Source organism: Aotus nancymaae, unplaced genomic scaffold (assembly GCF_030222135.1).
Source record: "Aotus nancymaae isolate 86718 unplaced genomic scaffold, 86718_ANA_hifiasm-v0.15.2.pri h1tg000059l, whole genome shotgun sequence".
Taxonomy (NCBI): Eukaryota; Metazoa; Chordata; class Mammalia; order Primates; family Aotidae; genus Aotus; species Aotus nancymaae.
This window is the reverse complement of record NW_026988473.1, coordinates 41,481,713-41,500,817: the sequence shown is the minus strand read 5'-3', so window position 1 is coordinate 41,500,817 and position 19,105 is coordinate 41,481,713. Positions and strand designations below refer to the sequence as shown.

Sequence of the window (19,105 nt, the reverse complement as noted above, 5' to 3'; positions counted from 1 at the left end):
GTGGGCTGGGGTATGCATCCCATCCACACAAATGCTCATGAGTGTCCTTGGGTGCTGGACAGAGTTGGGGTGGGCTGGAGACGGGCTCTTCCTAGATCCCATATTTTGGTGCAGAACTCAGAATTCTCCATTTGAACCTGGCTTTCAAACTCCCTACAAATGAATGTTTGTTGAGGTAGAAGGGCAACATACTTCCTTTCAAAGCTTATCAGCTTCCTTCCTAACAGCTGACTATCTAGACATAACATACATAGCCTTATAAATGTTAGGGGTGGGACTGCACACGGCTGTGTTCTTTGAAGTGGCAGGGAGAAGAGCAAAAGAACCAAAGATTTAAGCTACAAAGGGTGAGTAGCTCAAAGAGTGGAAGGTTGGGGAAAAGAATGGGACATGGGATGAAGGCCGAGGGCAGGAGGCTTTAGGAGAGGAAGAAGATGGTATGAGGAGGCATGTGAAAACTTACAAAGAGGATGTGCTAGTGGATGAAGGAGGGCCACAGAGTCTCTGCACTCCTCCTTTCAAGAGGTGCCATTTACTTCCCATCCCTTGAATCCAGGCTGCCCCTGTGACTGGCTTTGATCAACAAAATGTAGCGAAGTGACACGGTGTAACTTCTGGGGACGGGCCTTAAGAGATCTGAAGCTTCTGTTTTTGCTGCTCTTAGAGTGCTTCTTCTTGGTAATCAGCTGCCACATAAGAAGTCCAACTACCATGAGACCATCATGCTGTGAGGAAGCCCAAGGTAGGGGTGCTGAGGTATAAGAAAAGCTTTCTCGGACATTCTTTTTTTTTTTTTTGAGATGGAGTTTTGCCACTCTTGTTGCCCAGGCTGGAGTGCAATGGCACAATCTCGGCTCATTGCAACCTCTGCCTCCCGGGTTCAAGTGATTCTCCTGCCTCAGCCTCCCAAGTAGCTGGAACTACAGGAATGCGCCACCACGCCTGGCTAATTTTTTGTATTTAGTAGAGACGGTGTTTCACCATGTTAGTGAGGCTGGTCTCGAATTCCTGACCTCAAGTGATCTGTCCGCCTTGGCCTCCCACAGTGCTGGGATTACAGGCATGAGCCACTGCACCTGGCCGCTTTCTTGGACGTTCTATCCCAGCACAAAATGAGATGTATACAGCTGAATGAGTGACCTCAGCTGATGCCACATGGAATGGAAGAGCCACCCAGCTAAGCCCTGCATGACCCTCCAAGTCATGAGCACATAAAACGGTTGTTGCTTCAAGCCAATAAGTTTTGAGATAGCCAGGCAGCAGCAGACAACCAAAACAGATGCTGAGATCTGAAAAGAAGAAATGAGTTTAAATGGAAGGATGAATTTTTTTTCAGATATAAAGAACTTCCTGAGAGCTGGGGTGATCTGTTACTGAGCCAGACCAAAGAGAAAGAGAATGGCATCTGTCACTGCATATCTTAGGAGTCCGATGGATGCCCATTTGTCTGAAAGGGCTTTGGCAACAGCCTTTGAAGATTCAGGGGACTGGACCAGACACATTCCTTCCTTCAGTTGCAAAGGCTCTCTTTTTAGTGTCATCACACATTCAGACAATTCCCTAGAATATGAGAACTGTTTCTATCCTGGTGAAGGAAAATGGAGGATCACTCTCCTCACCAACCCTGGCCCCTTGACTATGCCAACAGAAAACACTCCTGCCTGTGGCGTGCTGGTTCAGTGAGAGCCCAGACCTGTGGTGGGGAGTCAAGAAAGGACCACCGGCTACACTCCCCACTCCACTGCTGTAGGATGGGCCCGGACCTGACGCCCAAGCTCCAAGCACAGGACATAAAGATGCAAAGGTTTTTCTGTTCAAATTCCGTATCCTGGAACAATCATCACCGTCACTATTAGCTACCACTCATAGAGCACTGTGTGATAAGCACTTTATGTCCATGAACTCATTTAATCCTCACAAAATCTCTGTGAAGATCTCATCATATTACCACCCTCATTTTAGAGTGAGGAATTTGGAACTCACAGCAGTTAAATAATTTACCTCAGGTCATGCTGCTGGTCAACAGGTGAGCCGGGATTTGAACCCAGGTCTGCCTGGCCATAGCACCCCAAGGCCTAGCTAGATGGGCTCCATCCTAGTGTCTGAGAATAGTTAGCCTCTACTATTGCTGATCAGTGCGCACCTGGGTTGGTACTTCTTTTTCAATACAATGGCATCATTATAGAATACTGCCCCATTAGTGTTCTTAGCACATCCAAATGGTGTTTCGTTTTACTTTATCTATTCTGAAGACTCAAGTGAAAAACTCACTGTACCATCAATCACAATAAATATCTCTAAATGTATTTAAAGTCTTGAATGAAAATAGCACCAAGATGCTGCCAGGAACTAGAGCCTGCCAATCACCTGTGAGTGAGTTTAGAAGTGGATTCTTCAGCCACAGTCGAGTTTGGGATTATTGCAGCTCTGGTCAACACCTTGAGATGTTGTGAGAGATCAGGCCAGAGCCACGTGGTGAAGTCATTCCTGGATTCCTGACTTAGAAACTGTGGGGGATAAGAAATGTTGTTTTAAGTTGCAGAGTTTTTGGGGTAATTTGTTATGGAGCAAAATATAACTAATGCAAGCGGTTTTATCCCTCCCTCAGGTAGTATGGAATGGAGAATGATCCTCTATTTTCCGTCACCAGGATAGAAACAGTTCTTATTTAACAAAGAAATAAAAATCAACAGAACCTCTACTACTGAGTGTTGACAGCTACCAGTGACATCTCAGCAGTGCTACTACAGCCAGCTCCGTCTTCTTGAGATTTGTCCATCTGGGCTCCCGCACCTGCTCACAGAACAGCCTGAACCAGTATTAAGCACCAGTCTGCGGGGCTCTGTGAGAACAGGGGCAAGCCTATCAGGGACAAGGTAAACATGCTTCTTAAAATGCTCTACATAGCAGGCTCCTGAGGACATGAACCGAGACCCTATTCATGTTCTAGGCCACTTTTTTGAGGCAATCTCCCCTGACCCACCAAGAAAGGGCTGCATAATGGCTGCACTCTTCCGTGGCACCCTAGGAGGAGGGACCATGTTTGTCTTGCTTGTCACTGTATCACCAGAGCCTGGCAAGCATGCAGCATGGAGTAGGTGCTCAGCAAATTTGAGTGGATAAAAGAATCAGGCTGCATTTTTTTTTTCTTTCTTGAGACCGAGTCTTGCTCTATTGCCCAGGCTGGAGTGCAGTGGTGCGATCTCGGCTCACTGCAACCTCTGCCTCCTGGGTTCAAGCAATTTTCCTGCTTCAGTGTCCCAAGTAGCTGGGATTACAGGCACATGGCACCACGGCCGGCTAAGTTTTTGTATTTTCAGTAGAGACAGGGTTTCACCATGTTGGCCAGGCTGGTCTGGAACTCCTGACCTCGTGATCTGCCCGCCTAGGCCTCCCAAAGTGCTGGGATTACAGGTGTAAGCCACCAGGCCTGGCCCAGACTGCCTTTTCAACTGGCCTTGTTGGCTCCTGGTGCAAGACCTCATCTGTGGCGTGGTAGGAAGACTGTGAAAGCTACGACTTATTCCTTCCTGGTGGTCAGAGATAGGTGCTGCAGGATTAGGGTGACAAAGCTTTCCTTGATTCAGGCCTTTAGCTCCTTTACTTTAAAGAGTGGCACTCAGGATGGGCAATGGCCTCTTGCTGAGACCTAGACCTTATCCTTGGCCTCAGAGGAGGGTCCACTTAATACCCACAGTGATACAGAGCAGAGTGCCTAGGGCTGGGTTGGGGACAGGCTGCAAAACATCAGGATTTAAGGTGGAGAGTGGGTCTCAGAACCACCAGCCCAAGAGGCCAGTTGTTCCTACCAAGAGTGCAATGGCCTACTCAGACCTTCAGCATACTCACAATCCTGCATCAAGCCAGCTAATCATGACACACTGAAGTCTCAGGGTGTTAGGGACTGTCACAGCTCCAGGAAGGCTCATGCCTACAGGAAGGCTCCAGGAGTACCTCGTTCCCAAGAGCAGCAACGTCCTTAGACCTAGGCCCTGTGTGCCATCCCTTCTGGCCGTGCCACTCCCCAGAAGAAGAGAAGTCCACAGGGCTCAGGAGATACCTCACCTGGAGTGTCTCCCCAGCTGGTGTCCCTTCCCCCTTCCCAGGCTATATACTCTATCTAGCTACTAGGACTTCAGGATTCCCTGCCCAAATGGCTTGAAGCCTGCATGGGTCTCTTGCCCAGGTACATCCCTTTGAGGGTAGACACTGTCTCCTGTTTATACATCTTCAGGTTGAAGAGGTGGCCAAGGAGAAGCTATTAGGTAGAGTGTGGACCAAGCGTGGACATACAGATGGATGTGCCCACGTGCACGCAAGTGAAAGCCCTTGCGGAGCAGGACAGAGCAGGGGTGGTAAATGGTGAGGGGCCTTATTGGTAGTCTGACCTCCGTCCCTGCAGGCCTGCCCACGAGTCTGCATGATAAAGACGCTGAGAGCAACGCCTGGCGATGTTGCTGTATTTCATGTACCGGCCCCCACTAGCACCTACTGTTGCTTTATCTACCTCTTTCCTCTACCCTGTACCTCTGAGGCAGCTGCTGGGAGCTAGGACTATACTGGGCTGGGCCTGTACTGGTGCTGGTTGGGGGAAGGAGTGGAGGCCCCAGCATCAGCAGTGCAAATATGAACACCCACACATAGAAGAAGGGAGAGTGTGAGTTTGATGTACCAATGTGTTTGGGTGACTGTGAGCAAATGAGGTGAGCAAGAAAGGAAGAGTGAAAGAGAAAAGGAGGGTGACCACATGAAAAAGGGTGTGTGCATGAGGGAGAAGAAAAATCCCTGTGTGTGCATGTGCACGGGGCTGGGGAAGGCAGTGGGGTAGACACTCGGTGCCCCCACAGTACCTGGGAGCTGTGCATGACTGCGAGTCTGGGAAGAGGACAGAGAATGGAGAGGAAGGGGAGGAGTCTGCCTAGTCATTTTCGAGAGTGTGTGTGAAGAAGGGGTACAGTGCAGGAGAGAGAGAAAGTCACCTAAGGAGGGAACAAGAGAGCAAGCACATCTCCAGGAAGCATGCAGAGTGGAAGCTGCGGGGTGGAGGGATGGAGCTGAGAGAAGTGAGTGTGCAAGAGGAAGATGTGCAGGTGTGCGAACCTGGAGGTGTGCGTCCGCCCCTGCAGGGCTGTGTGAGACAGGCAGGCCACGTGCCCGGGTGACTGTGCGTGGGTACATGCATGTGCACAGGGGAGCATGTGGCCATGACAAGTGAGCACAAACACAAGTGTGCCAGCGCACATGTAGGGGTGTCCCAGGGGCTGTGAGGCAGCATGCCTGGCCCTTGGGCAGCGGGCAGGGGCAGTGAGGGCGCCTGCCAGGGGGTGTTGGTGATGCCTGAAGATGTTTCCACCCCAGAAAGCTCTGAGGGGACTGTATGACCTGCCCCTGTTGGTTCAGATCTGGGTGGCCGTGGTGGCTGGGAGTGTTGGCCATGTCGCTTCCCAACTGGAGGTGGCTGTGGGAATAAACAAGTCACCAGGCATGGCTGGCCCTCACTCTGCCTCACCTCTGGGCAAGACAGCCAGGAGGGGAGGGAACACTGGAGGGCTGGATTTTTACACCATCATTATGCAATTGCCTGCAGTGCTTACAGGCTTCCTCTAAAGGCCCAGCACTCTACCTCTCTTGGCCTGTACACCTCCATTTCCTTTCGCGTCCCAGTTGCAGTACAGGTCAGGGTCTTGACAAACATTAGCGGAAGCCTACTCTACACCAGGCTCTGGGTTTACGCTATTCACAATGCCAAACCCCCGCCCCCCCAGCTCTTTCCCACCCGCTCTTCTTGGCTTTAATTGTCTTCATAGCACTTACCACTATTGGCCACACTATGTGGCATAACTTTTACTTATTTTTTTGTTGTCTATTTTTTCCTTAATAGCAATTGTGTGTACAGTACTCGCTACAAGCCTGTTCTAAGCTTTCTGTTAACTCACTGAATCCTCTAACAACTCTACACAGTAGTGAATATTGTTCTTGCTATATTGTGAAGGAGAGGCCCAGAAAGATTCAGTACTTGCCCATGATCATCCCACTGGTAAGTGGTGGAACCAAGCTGGGGTCCAGAGTCCCTGCTCTTGACCAGCACATAATACTGTCCTGTGAGGGTGGGAAATTTTTTCAGTTTGGATCTCTGCTCAATCTCTAGTGCTTGCGACAGTGCCCAGCACATGTAGGTGCTCAATCAGTAGTGACAGAATGAAGAAATGAGTGAATGCCTGCTGGACATGGAGGATGCAGAGATGAAATAGGGAGGTGCTTGCCTTCAGAGAGCTCACGGCCCCATGGAGGAGGCAAATAATCACTGCAGTCCCCTATCAGGATGGCCTTGTGTGAATCTCGAGGGTCACACAACTTGCTCAGCCTCTGCAAGCAGGACTTCCCAGAGGAAGGACACAGATGGGGACAGGCACAGTGACATTGTCTACCTCCTTTAAACTCGCACCTGGCACAAACACACCTTAACTCTTTTTGCCTCGGTCCACAGGGTGTCAGAAGATGACAGTGGCTCCATAGTGACAACAGAGGCAGAACAAGGTAGTGGTGAGGACGCGGGCTACTGAGAGAGACTGCCTGGAGTGAATCCTCCCTCTACCAGCTAAGTGACCTTGGAGACTGCCTAAGCTCCCTGGGCCTTGGTCCTCTCATCTGTAAGATTTCCTAGGATATGACATGACCAATGCTCCTCTTCTATTCTACACTGGTTGCTGGCTTTGGGGGAAGTATAGGAGAGAATATTGGGATTCAATATATTATGCTTATTACTGTAGCATCTCTACTGTGGCTTCATTCATTTTGCAGAAGCAGCTCAAAGCAGAACTTGTCCATGACCTTTCAGTACAGCAGAGACTCTGTCTGTTTTATTTACCACTATATCTCTAGCACCAAGTACAGAACCTGAGACCTAGTAGGTGCTCAGGAAGTACTTGAGTGAATGACCGAGTGGTTATTTATTTATTCCCCACAGGACCCTTGTGAGGATAAATATTCATATCGCTATTGTTTCTATTTGCAGATGAGGGACTGGCGCCCCAGCAAGGTTAAGTGACTTGTGCATAAACACACAGCCTGAAGCAGAACAGGGGGACTCAAATGCTCTTTCTTCCTCCACACCATGCCACTCTCTGGACTCCCATTCATCCTGTCCTATTTTCTGCGGCTTTCTTCTAGCCAGTGGGGCCATCCCTGATTGTAGAGTCATCTCCGAATTCTATGACTCATATCTGAATCACAGAACTGTTTAATAGTTGAAGGGGACTTCTGATGTCATCTGGACCTCCCACCCATTGTGGAAATTTCCTCTCCAATGTCTATCTAGCCAGTACTTGAACGCCTCCTGTGATGGAACACTCGTTTCTTCCTCTGGAATTATCGAGATCTATGACTGAACTGCTTTTAGAGTCAGAGAGAGTTCTATGGGCCAACAGGCATGTCTTTAATTTCAATGTGTTGGGATTACGTCATCCTAAAATACACAGAATAGATCTGCTGTCCTCTCCATAAGACAGCCATTCAGATATTCGGAGGGTTCTCACATCTTTTCAGAGAATTCTCACATCTTTTCAGAGAATTCTCTTCAAGACAGATGGTGTCCGTCTTAGACCATCTCAGCAGGCTGACCAAAGTGTTTTGAGCAATGGCACCCCCTACTGGTTAAGGTATGAACTGCACCAAAGGGCTTCCTCAGGAGTTGGGACACTGAGTGTGGTGTGAATAAAATACCGCCTATTTTTTTTTTTTTTTTTTGTGATGTAGTCTTGCTCTGTTGCCAGGCTGGAGTGCAGAGGCACGATCCTGGCTCACTGCAACCTCTGCCTCCCAGGTTCAAGCGATTCTCCTGCCTCAGCTTCCCAAGTAGCTGGGACTACAGGTGCGCACCACCACGCCAAACTAATTTTTGTATTTTTAGTAAGGGGGGTTTTACCATGTTGGCCAGGATAGTCTCTTATCTCTTGACCTTGTGATCTGCCTGCCTTGGCCTCCCAAAGTTCTGGGATTATAGGTGTGAGCCACGTGCCCGGCCCACAATAAAAATTTTATAAAAAAATTAAATATCTCCCCCAACTTTTTCTTCCTTCTGAGGCTGTTTATCATGGCGTGGGTCATGGGGTTACAACTGGGACAAGCTGCCACCCTGTGGGCAAGAGCGCCTTGGTAATAATCTCCACGGTAGCCGCAATGGCCTGCAAGTGTGGTCAACTGGACTTGAGCAGCACAGCTTCACCCTCAAGCTGGGCTTCTCAACAGGGACGTCAGGTAGTTTCCCACCTCTGCCACCCCAGCCTTGGCTCATGCTGCCTTCAGGTTTTGTTTCCTACCCTTACCTCTTGAAGTCAGCCCAGCAATGAATGGTCACTGGTCAATCCCTAGGAGCCCTGGACTCCCCAGCTCTTCATCCTTCTCTTCACTTCCTAGCACACCCTCAGTTGCTTGCTCTTCCCTCCATGTGAGCCTTGAGCAGCTCCAAATGATAACAGGCCAGAATGCATCAGGGATTAGAAAAACAAGCCCCCATTTAAACAAAGACCTATGGAGCAGCTGCATGGTTCTTCTCATGCAGGTTCACAGCTAGCTAGGCTTTACTCCAGCCCCAGCATCAGCTGGGGTATTCTCTCTCCACTCTGAGCTCTGGGAGGATCTGGGTGCTGGGAAGACTCACCCGGTAGCCTCTCACTGCAGCACATGTCCAGGGCCCCTCCCTTGGAGTCATCAGCAGCTTGGTTCTCTCTCTCACTCCTGCAGCAGGATGGAAAAGGTGAGATGATGCTGGTGAGCCAGGATCAAGACAAAAACCCTGAGCAAAGATAAGAAACCTTCCTCTCCTGTATTCTGTATCCCTCTGAATAACCCCACCCCATCAAAGGGACCTGTGGAAAATGCCAGCATATTGAGGGGTCAAGCTGCAGAGGCAGGAGCAGAATTTTGCAGGTGTCTTCCTTGTGGAATCAGTGGCAGCAGTATCATCACAACCATCATCATCATCATCACCATCATCATCTCTACCATGGAAGGAAGATTTACTATATGCAAACACTTTGCAAACTTCACCACATTAAATCCTCACCATGAGCCCACGAATGAGGGATCATTAAACAGGCTCAGAGAGGTTAAGTAACTTGCCCAAAGTCACACAGCTAAGCAGAATAGAGAAGAGTTTGAAATTATGGCCTAGGATTCCAGGCTCATGCACTTGCTGCTATGCCACTGTGTGTCCTATTTCCTGCGGCTGTGAACCATGGGTGAACAGGAAGAGGGCTCTGAGTAACCCACAATCCTGTGTCCGGCTCTCCAAGATGTGCAAATCCCCTCTACTTCAGGCAGTGGAAAGTGGCATGCAGAACTCTTCTCCAGAAATAGCTAGAAAAAGTAGTTATATACATGTTTTGCATAGTCTAAATGTTTCCTTTCTGAAATCAGAAAACCCTCTTTCTAGCCTATCAGGGCACCTTATAGGACAGTATGGGTGTCTGGTTTTGCTCCTTTACCCAGTAAGCTGGAAAAGGGATGCTGGAGATCAGCTAGACCCCATGAAGCATCTTGAGAGTAGACATATTTTAAGGGCAACCACTTGGCTCACAGGGGTTCCCCTACCCTGGGAATGGCCTGCAATGCAGCGTGGGCTCCAGTGGCCTTGCCTATTCTTCATGTCTCTGACCCTTGGCAGTAGCTGATGACTGATCCAAGTCTGGACACACAAATCAGGCTGAGTCAATCAAATCTTCTCCCTTGCACACTGAAAATGCATTCTGGTGCATTTTGCTGGTGCTGAATCATGGTAGCCACAGTGCCCTGGAGAGAAGACCTGCAAACACCTGCTGCTGAGGGCCTGAGAGCTGCTTTGTTAGCATCTGTACTGAGTCTTGATTGGACAATATGTCTATCAAGACCATAAGATGGCCAAGGATCCTTCCAATAAATCCCCACATTTTAGTTTATGCCAATGGGATATGATTTCTGAAACTGGCAACCAAAAGAACCGTTGACATAGCCTTGCTAGCATACTTCCAGGAAGTCCAGAGGCTCAGCTGCTTCTCTGCCTGCCTGTCCTCCTATCCTGCTTCTTGGACTGGCCCTGGGGCCTATTTCAGGCCCAACTCCGGATTTTAAATAATTAAGTGCAGAGAGGACAGGTTCAGGGTGGCCCTTCTCTCTGTGATAGCTTCTTTTTCAACTAGCATTGTATTACTTCATTTTTTTTCCTCAACCCAGTTGCCAGGGTCTCGGGGAATCACAAGTCCTAGAGCCCAGCACTCCTGCAGAGAGGGGGTCACTACCTTCGACGTAAACGTCTGACTTTAAGTGCTTTCTTTAAATGTCTCTGGAGTCCCCCCGCCTTTCTCCCTCCCCATCGTGGTCCCAGCTACCGTCATCTGTTGTCTAGATTGCTGTGGCAATATTTTAACTGGTTGCTGGCATCCACTCAGGCTGGCCTCCAAAACATTCTCCACATGGTTCCAATGCTTATGGCACAGATAGGCTGTGCAGTTTAGCACCTGCACAACTGGATGTGGAAGTCCCCTCTGCCCCAGGCAATGGAAAGTGGCATGATGAACTCTTCTCTGAATAGAGGAGCTAGAATCAGTTCCTCAAAACTCAACATTTATCACATAACATTTCTCGAAAAAATATTCTCATGGCATCCTTATTGTACTTAGAACAAAGCTAAAAATCCTTTGGCATAGTCCACTAGATGTTGGGTGGTCTGGTCCCTGTTGATCCCTCCAGCCTTACCCCTTGACCTCTGCACTCCAGCCACACTGGGAAGGCTCTTTCCTTCACCGTGCCTTGCACATGCTTTTCTCTCTACCTAGAGAGGTTCTCCAGCTCTACTTCTTAGTACCTTTTGCTCATGGTATGTACCTGACAGTTAGAAATGTCATTTTAATTTATGCCATTATTCAACATCTGTCTCCATCATTAAACTGTAGGTTTCATGAAGGCAGGGTCCACTATTTCTGTTTTATTTACCATCGTATCTTCAAAGCCTTGCACAGTGCCTGGTTCATAGTAGGGTGTTCAATAAATACACACGTATGGAATAAGTGAATGTTGACCTGACGTTCTTGAGAAAACATTAGGAACCTCAAACACAGCCATGATCTGAGCTGCTTTGTGGGCGGGTCTTTGTTAAGTAGCTTGGAGCTCTCCTCTACAGCTATCGTCCACAGAAGTCAGAGAATCACAGATCTGGAAGGCCTCTCATTTTACAGAGGAGAAACTGAGGCAGAGGGTGGGCTCCGACTTGCCCCACATTTCATATTGAGCTGGTGGTGGCCACAGGGACTGTGTCTGAGAGCACCCACCCCCAACCTTCCAATCCTAAACTTGTTCTTTCCTTTCCCTAAAGAGCACTCAGCCGGATGGCAGCCCCTGAGGGCAGACCCCTGGCTGGGTACAGAAAGGCATAGTATCCAGATACGTCTGGGAGGGGACCAATGTGTGACTCACACCTGCTTTCACACCTTAAGCCTCTCAGGCCCCAAGCTGTGTTCAGAATAGCTCAGTGCTGCATGTGTGCAGTGGACTCTATAAATAAGCTTCCTAGAAAATGACTAATTTCATAATCAGAAAAGCAGAACGAGTAGCACCTCTTGACTGCAAAGGAAAATGGAGCAAGAGCCTGCTGCTCTTCCCTGAGGTCGAAGGACTCCAGGCAACCCCAGCCAAAACCTGCATGTCTAGACTGTCCAGAGGAGGGTTTCATTAGCTTTCCAGAGAAAATAGATGGCCATTCAGGCTGGATGGAGAACCCAGTCTCTGGGTGCTGCCTTCCTCCCTCCCTACCAAGAGCAGAAATAGCTGCTTGTATTGGATTGCTTAGGCTCCTTCTCTCTCCTTCCCCACTTCTATCAGCCAGGCAACAGGAACAGAAGACTGGCCTATGACAAGAGCAGCCATTTGCTGGGCTGCCCCCACCACTGCTTCCTTTATAACCAGAGAGCACCAGGGATGAAGGGACTTGGAAATCACCCAGCCTGCCCCCGCTTCACTGATGGAGGACATCCCAGAGTGAAAGCAGCTTCCCAAAGTCATTGTCTCATTCAACAGGCGTGCACTTTCTGTGAGCAAGGCCCAGAGCTGCCTTACGAATACAGTGATGAATAATCCAGGCCCCTCCTTGCAGGCTCCCAGTCTTCTCAGAGAGACAGACATGCAGACACGACTGTACCCTGATACCTGCTTTAACTAAGGTACGCATGTGACCACTTTTGGGAAGGCTCTGCTCATTTGTGGGGAGGGGCAAAGGGTAGAGGAAGTCTTCTCCAAGGGGGAGACAGGAGCTGGTTTTTAAAATATGTTTTTAGGTGGATGAAGTGTTGCAAGGGAAAAGGATTTCTTGAGTAGAGCAAATAGAGCAAGGCATGGAAGCTCAAGATGTAGGGAACATCTGGTGCGATCTGAAGTAGGCTGGTCAGTGGGATGGAGCAGCAGATGGGGGCTAGGCCTCAGTAGAGGCATGTGGGCAAGAAGCAACCCAGAAGCAAGGAATCCTGCCTCCCCGGGGGCGGGGGAAGCCCTCTTCCACTTGACCAGGTGGCTTCCCTGCACTGAGAGTGATGCTGGCTCTTTCACACCTGGCCTGGCTGGGGACGCCTATAACAGGAAGTGGGGGAGCAGCAGCTTATGTTTAAGGAATGGACTTTAGACTCAGCTGGTAGTGTCTGAACTGGTCTGAAACTACTCTTTTTACTGTGCTAAAATTCCCATAGCACAAAATTCAACATTTTGACCATTTTAAAGAGTACACTTCAGTGGCATTTAATACATTCATAATGTTGTGCAACCATCATAATGATCTGCTTCCAGAATATTTTTGTCACCCCAAAAGAAAATCCTGTACTCATTAAGGAGTCACTCCCTGTCCTCCTCCCCCCAGCCCCTGGCAACCGCGTATCTGCTTTCTGTCTCTATGGCTTTGCCTATTCTGGATATTTCGTATAAATGGAATCATAAGACATGTAGCCTTTTGTGTTTGCTTCTTTCACTTAGCATAACGTTTTCTAGGTTCATCCAAGTCCGAAGCACGCATCAGTACTTCATTCCTTTTTATGGCTGAATAATATTCTACTATAGGATGGATGACATTTTATCTATCTGTTCATCAGTTGAACATTTGGGCTGTTTCCACCTTTTGGCTATTTGTGAATAGTGCTCCTATGAACCAAACTGTTCTGTTTCCACTCTCCTCCCATCACACTTGTGGTTTTGGGCAGTCCTTTCTGCACTCTGGGTCTGAGGCCTCGCTTATGAGAATAAGGTGCCTAGACTCTAAGCCCATTGTAACTTGAATGTCGTCACCTTCCTTTGCTTGTTCGTATGTGTGAAGGTAATGTGCCGTGCAGCTATGCCACCAGTGCTGGGTGCTGGAGACCCAGCCTAGACCACCCACCTCATCTTCCAGAAGCTCACAGCCAGTGCAGAAGACACAGAACGGATGCGGCTGCAGGCTGGGTGAAGTGTTCTAACAGAGGCACCTCCCCTCTGCCTAGGGGGTGGAGGGGGGATGGGAGGTGCTATTAGGAGACACCCTGGAGTCTCCTAACGTGAAGTCGCAGCTTTGCCCAGGACTCATACAGAGAAAGAGCTGGCAGGTTTGCTGAGCCAGTCAGAGAGCCTGAGCCTGATTCTTGGGTGTAGGCTGAGCCAAGCCCAGCCCTCTCTCCTGGGCTTTGTGCTCCTGGTATGCTGCAAACACCCCTCACTGCTAATGTGGCGCCCACACCACCCTCGTAAAGCTCCAACCCCACCCGACATCTGTATTTGCCGAATCAAACCTGTCGGTTCCTCCCGTTGAGCCTTGTTTGTGCTGTTCCCTCAGCCTGGAAGACCCTTTCCCCTTTTGTCAAATCTTACTTGTTCTCCAAGGTGCGGCTCAGGTGGTATGCCTTCCACGGAGCACTCCCTGATCTCTCAGGGAGAACTGCGCCCTCCCACTTCTGGGCTCCCCCACACACCTGGTTCATATATCCCTTTGTCTCTTACTTTGTTCTGCTGCTATAGTTAGCTGTTTATGCACCTGCCTCCCCCACCAGCTTCTGACTTTGGAGCATCCTCACCCCCTCAACCACCTCTACATCCCAGGTGTTTAGCACAGGGCCTGAGCCTGTTGATGTACACGTTAAAGGCCACATCTAGGGTAGTGGCAGGGTCCCAGGTAGCTTTATCGGCTCTAGGAGGGCAGACTCCAGCTAGGAGCCTCCTAGTTAAAGATGGCCAAACTATATCCAGGAAGAGGCCTATAATGCCATCCAGATTTTTATCAGCACGTTCAGCAGGCAGGGGCAGAGGACATGCTGGCTTCATGGAAAAGGAATGATCAGGCTGAGCACCTCATGTGCCCCAGAGGATCCAGATGGAGACGACTTGGCCTCCTTAGTGGCGGGGTACAGGGGAACCACATAAACACTCACTCACCTGGCTCCCTCATAATTCATTCCCAAGGTGTCTGGAAGGGGAAGGGTGCCATCTTCCAGGGCAGGAAGCTTTCTCAGCAAAAAGCAAGCTGGAGATATAAATGGAGGAGAGAGGGCAGCTTCAGATCATCCAGATGGGAAAACGGGGACAAAGAGAGATTAAGTGACTAGTCTCAGGTCACACAGTGTGTCAACAATTGTTTTCAGGTAGTTAAATTCCTGATTTCCTTTTGCGAGTCACCTTTCTCCTCCCCTGGTGCCCTGCTTGCCCCTTGCCACACAGACAGCCCAGAACCAGAGCTCAGTTAGCTGCTATTAGTATCATACCCCAAAGCCTTCTAATAAATACCTTTTCTGCCCAAGTTACTCAGAGTCCTCTTCTGTTGCTGGCAACCAAAGAACCCAGACTGATGCGTGCAGCAAACTCGTGGAATGAATAGGCTCTGAGCCCAGGACTCCCAATGCTTAGTTCACTGCTATTTCCGTCCTGCCAAGCTGCCTACCCTCCTTGCCCAGCTGTCCACTGTCCAGCCATCTGTCCTCGCGTCTGAGCAGACTGCAAACTTGGAGTTTTCTGGATCCTAAACACAGGGTCTGAGTGTTCTCTGCTTGGGATGTGCCCAGACAAATGACTTCCCTTCTATCCCTGCTCTTCTCTGAGTGGGAGAAGTGGGGCGTGGGCATGGCAGAGACCCCAGGGAAGCGAAGATGAAAACTGCAGGGTAGGCCCAGCCTGCTGAGGGGCTTGGGCGACAGTTGTCCATTTTTCATTTGAGTCTGATTCAGGGACTGGAACATTCATTTGTTCAACCCATTTGCTAAACACCTACTATGTTCAGGCTACGTGTGGGACCCGGGAATACAAAGAATGACAAACATCTCATGGCGGATGTAGGTAAGAAGAAAAGGCAAGTGACCTGTGTGAGGGGAGGCGAGCAGGGTGCCCTGGGAGTGCCAGCCAGACCCCTAAGGAGGCAGAGGACTCAGGAGAGGTTCGGTTCCCAGGAAGGGCTGTCTCTGATGAGACGTGAAAGAGGAGTGGGGGTGAGAGGCTGTGGGATGAGACAGGAGGGGGTGGGGTGCTCCAGGTAGAAGGAGGGCATGTGGATGGGCCTGGAATTGACACAAAGCAGGGCATATTCAAGGGCTAGAAAGAAATTTAGCCTAAAAAGGGAGTATGGAAAGGGGATGGGACAATCCACTGAATTGCTCACTTGTAATTTTTTTCTTTATCCCTCCCTTTCTTTCCAGAGAGGTAAGGTAGACCTCTCCCTTGGGAGAGGCAGCTTGGCTGCAGGACCGAAGGCCAAGTTCCTGGAGGAGCTATCCTTCCAGTCTTTGTTCTGTAAAAGCTTGAGCACCTGCGGGGAGAGGTGTCTCTTGGTCAGGGAGGTGGGGATGTAGGAAGGGGAGAGGACTTCGGGGCCTGGGAAGGTGACAGAGCCCATCAGTTCTATGACTGGTGCCTGGTGTTTGCGTGGGTGGTGCTGAGTGCATAGAGAGGGCTGGATCTCAGCCTCCAGGGCTTCCGCTGCACCCCACATGGCACCCTCCCCACAGAAGGCACAATAAGGGAAAAAATTACAAGGGAGCGATTCAGTAGATTGTCCATCCCATGCCACACCCCTTTCCACACTCCCCTTTTAGACTAAATTTCTTTCTACACAGAAGGTGTCTCAGCTATAACCAGTGTGGTTTCCTTGAAACATCCCTGGTGTGGTGGTCACAGCAGTGGGTTGGGGTCCCTCCAGTGATGACTGGGATTGAATTTCCTATCAGGTAGGGATGCTGAGAAGCTCTGAGTCTGGGCTAATTTCATTTAAGAAACACAATGAGACATTTCTTCCATACCTGATATTAAGGATTTAAAAAATCAACCAGCTCTAAGAATAGATTCTTGGCTTGGGAGGCAGGAGACCAGCTAAAAGGTGGGCATGACGATTAGGTAAGAGTTGGGCCGTCCTGACCCGGGACTGCAGCTGGGGACTGCCCCCTTGCTGGGGACCTGCTCCAGTCACTCTGATTTCAGACCGTAACTGCCTCCTCATCACCCCCTTGACCATGAAGCATAGCCCTCCCTTTGCCCCTTGGCTTAGGCTGTCTCTCCTGCTTGGAAGGCCATCACCTCTTTGCACCCCTCCTTAAAATCCAACTCAGACTTTAAGCTCCAGTTTAATCTTGAATTGCTCTAGGAAGCCTTCCCTGAGGACAGGTTTTCACTCTGCTCTAGTCAAACTGTGTGGCTCTGGAAAAGTGTCTTTATCACTCCAAGCCTTACCTTTTTCTCATGTGTCTAACACGGATGACAATACCTTCCACACAGGATTGCGGTGAAGATTGCCAGTGAATGAGAGAAAGGTGAATGTTGACTAGCACGGTGACTGATAAACAGCAGGTGCTGGGGAACTATGCGAACAACCGACAAAGGCATGGCAGGGAAGAGAAATGAGGGTGGTGGTGGGGAAGCAGGTGTAGACCGCGTATAAACTCCCAGGAAAGGGCTGGGAACCTAGCTTCTGGAAAGGGCAAAGGGCTTTGAACATTGCCAAGTTGTCTAGGGCAGCCTTTGGACAAGAGAGGCATCCCAGGACCATGTGCCCTCCCTTGCTGACAACAGAAAGGCGTTGTTGGGACTGCAGGTGTCTGTGGTCTGGTCCAAAGGTCCAGTATGAACTGAGTTTACCAGTTTCCCCCTGTACTCTGAGGAGGAGAGCGCTAGAGGGAGATTTGAGGAGCCCCATCCTGCCAAATTCCTAGATTGGGTGGGACGGGAGCAGGAGAAACACTCACAGACTCTTTGCTGGCTTTGGCCACCCTGCTGGGACTAAAGTAGCATGGGCTAGCTGCGCAGACAGCATCGAGAGAGACCAGGGGCTCATGGCTGACGCCCACACATTCTGTCCTAACTACGTCTTTGGGGTAGAGGGTCAGGAACTCACAGTGATTCAGCTCCGGCTCCGTGGACCCTCGCAGCCTCTTCTCAGGGCCATGCTGGCTTTCTTTTAAAATCTACACTTTTAAAATTTCGTGGTCAGGTTGGTGAGGATGGAAGGGAACAGGGGGAAGTGATCAGAGTGAGGAAGGAGGCAGGAAACAGGGTAGAAGCAATCTTAGGGCCACCTGTCCAGGAACATCTTAGATAGCCCCTGATGGATGAAGAGGGTAACAATGACATCTTCACAACAGAATGGGCAGCTATCACTAGAGCACGTGGACCACACAGGCCAGGCACTGCTCCAAGTGCCTTGCACGTGTTAGCAAATTCAATCCTCACAGCGGCCCCTGGAGGCACGGACTAGCATTCCCTGCATTTTCTAGAGGAGGAAATGGATATTCAGAAAAGTGAAGTGACCCGCTCAAGGCCACACAACTAGTCATCACAGAGCTTCCCCCACTGTCCATATTCCTAACCCCTCTTTCACTTTTTAGTTTTTGACAAAAACAATATTCTGCAAATACAACAGGAAGAGACCGCACATCACAGCAGTTGCTTTCTATACGTTAAGAAATCCTCACCATAAATCTATGTGAGTAACATGTGATGATCTCCATTTTTACAGATGAGAAAACTAAGGCTCAGGGGGTGAAGTGGCCCAAGCAAATGAGTGAAGGAACAAGAGGGAGATCCCTGTGCCTGTGTCCATGTTCCTGCTTGGGTCCCTGAAGGGGCTCGTTGCCATTCTCCCTAGAAGAATGACTGGAAGTCCTGCGCTGGACCACGACCTCAACTTTCTCCACTTGAAATGGCAACCCAGGGAGCAGGCCTTGGGAGGCTGGCTTGGGTGGGGAGCCTGTGATGGTGGCAGCTGTGTTCCATCAGTGCCATGACACATACGCTCACTGGCCCAGGGTCCAGCAGCCCTGGGCTCTAGTCCCAGGCTACTGTGTGACCAGTCATTTCCCTTATCTGAATCTCAGCAGCCCCAATGAAAACCAAAGGGCCTGAATGAGATGACCTCTAAGGGTCTTTCCTTAGAGGTCAGGTTTCAATTCCAGGCCTGTCAGGGTTTAATGAGGCAGAGGGTGGAGTGGCAGTGAACCAGCAGAGGACACTCACAGCATCAGGGAAACAGGCCTTCGTCCACAGAGCACAATCTTCAAGCATGGAGGGCGGATCTGGCCTGAGCCAATTATTGACAGAGTCCAGGTTCAGCTGTGATTTGATGCTGTGGATGGTCCTACCTGATAATAAATGGTGCAGTGGTTGGGAGCCCAAAAGATGACCAAATGGCTGAATTTTGGAGTTCAGAGGGCATCTGGTCTGATCCTCTGTTCTCCAAGACTCTGAAAACACCCCATTCTGCTCCCTCTCCCTGCACCTGCTCCTAGGTATGCAGTTTAATTTACAGGGAGAAAACAGGCAATCACAAACGAGAAGGCGTGATCACACCTCTCCTGGGTGTGTTCTGGTATTTCCGTTCAGTTAGTTGCTCGCTCCTACCTATAATGCCTTGGGATGCACTTTTCCCTCCACTGGAAAAGGCCCCTTTTCCTTTCTCTGCTTGGAAAACTCTTATTTGCCTTTTAAGACTCTGTTCAAACATCACCACCTCAATAGAACCATCTCCGACTCCCTTAGGAAGAACTGGGTACTCCGCCTTCTGTTCCTACCTCCCCATACGGTCGTTTTCTGTTGATGCCAGTCTCCCTGCCTCACACGGAGCTACCCAGACATAAACCTGTAGTCTATG

General features: G+C 49.8%; 1 protein-coding gene across 1 annotated transcript in view; it reads right to left on the bottom strand.

Annotated features, from left to right (window-relative positions):
• PTPN5 (protein tyrosine phosphatase non-receptor type 5) overlaps positions 1 to 19,105 on the bottom strand; it is a 62,926-nt gene that overhangs the window by 29,058 nt on the left and 14,763 nt on the right. The window contains 2 exon segments of the mRNA XM_012456516.2: positions 8,660 to 8,736; positions 14,416 to 14,503. Coding sequence (XP_012311939.2) covers positions 8,660 to 8,736; positions 14,416 to 14,435 — 97 coding nt within the window. The 5' untranslated portion in view covers positions 14,436 to 14,503.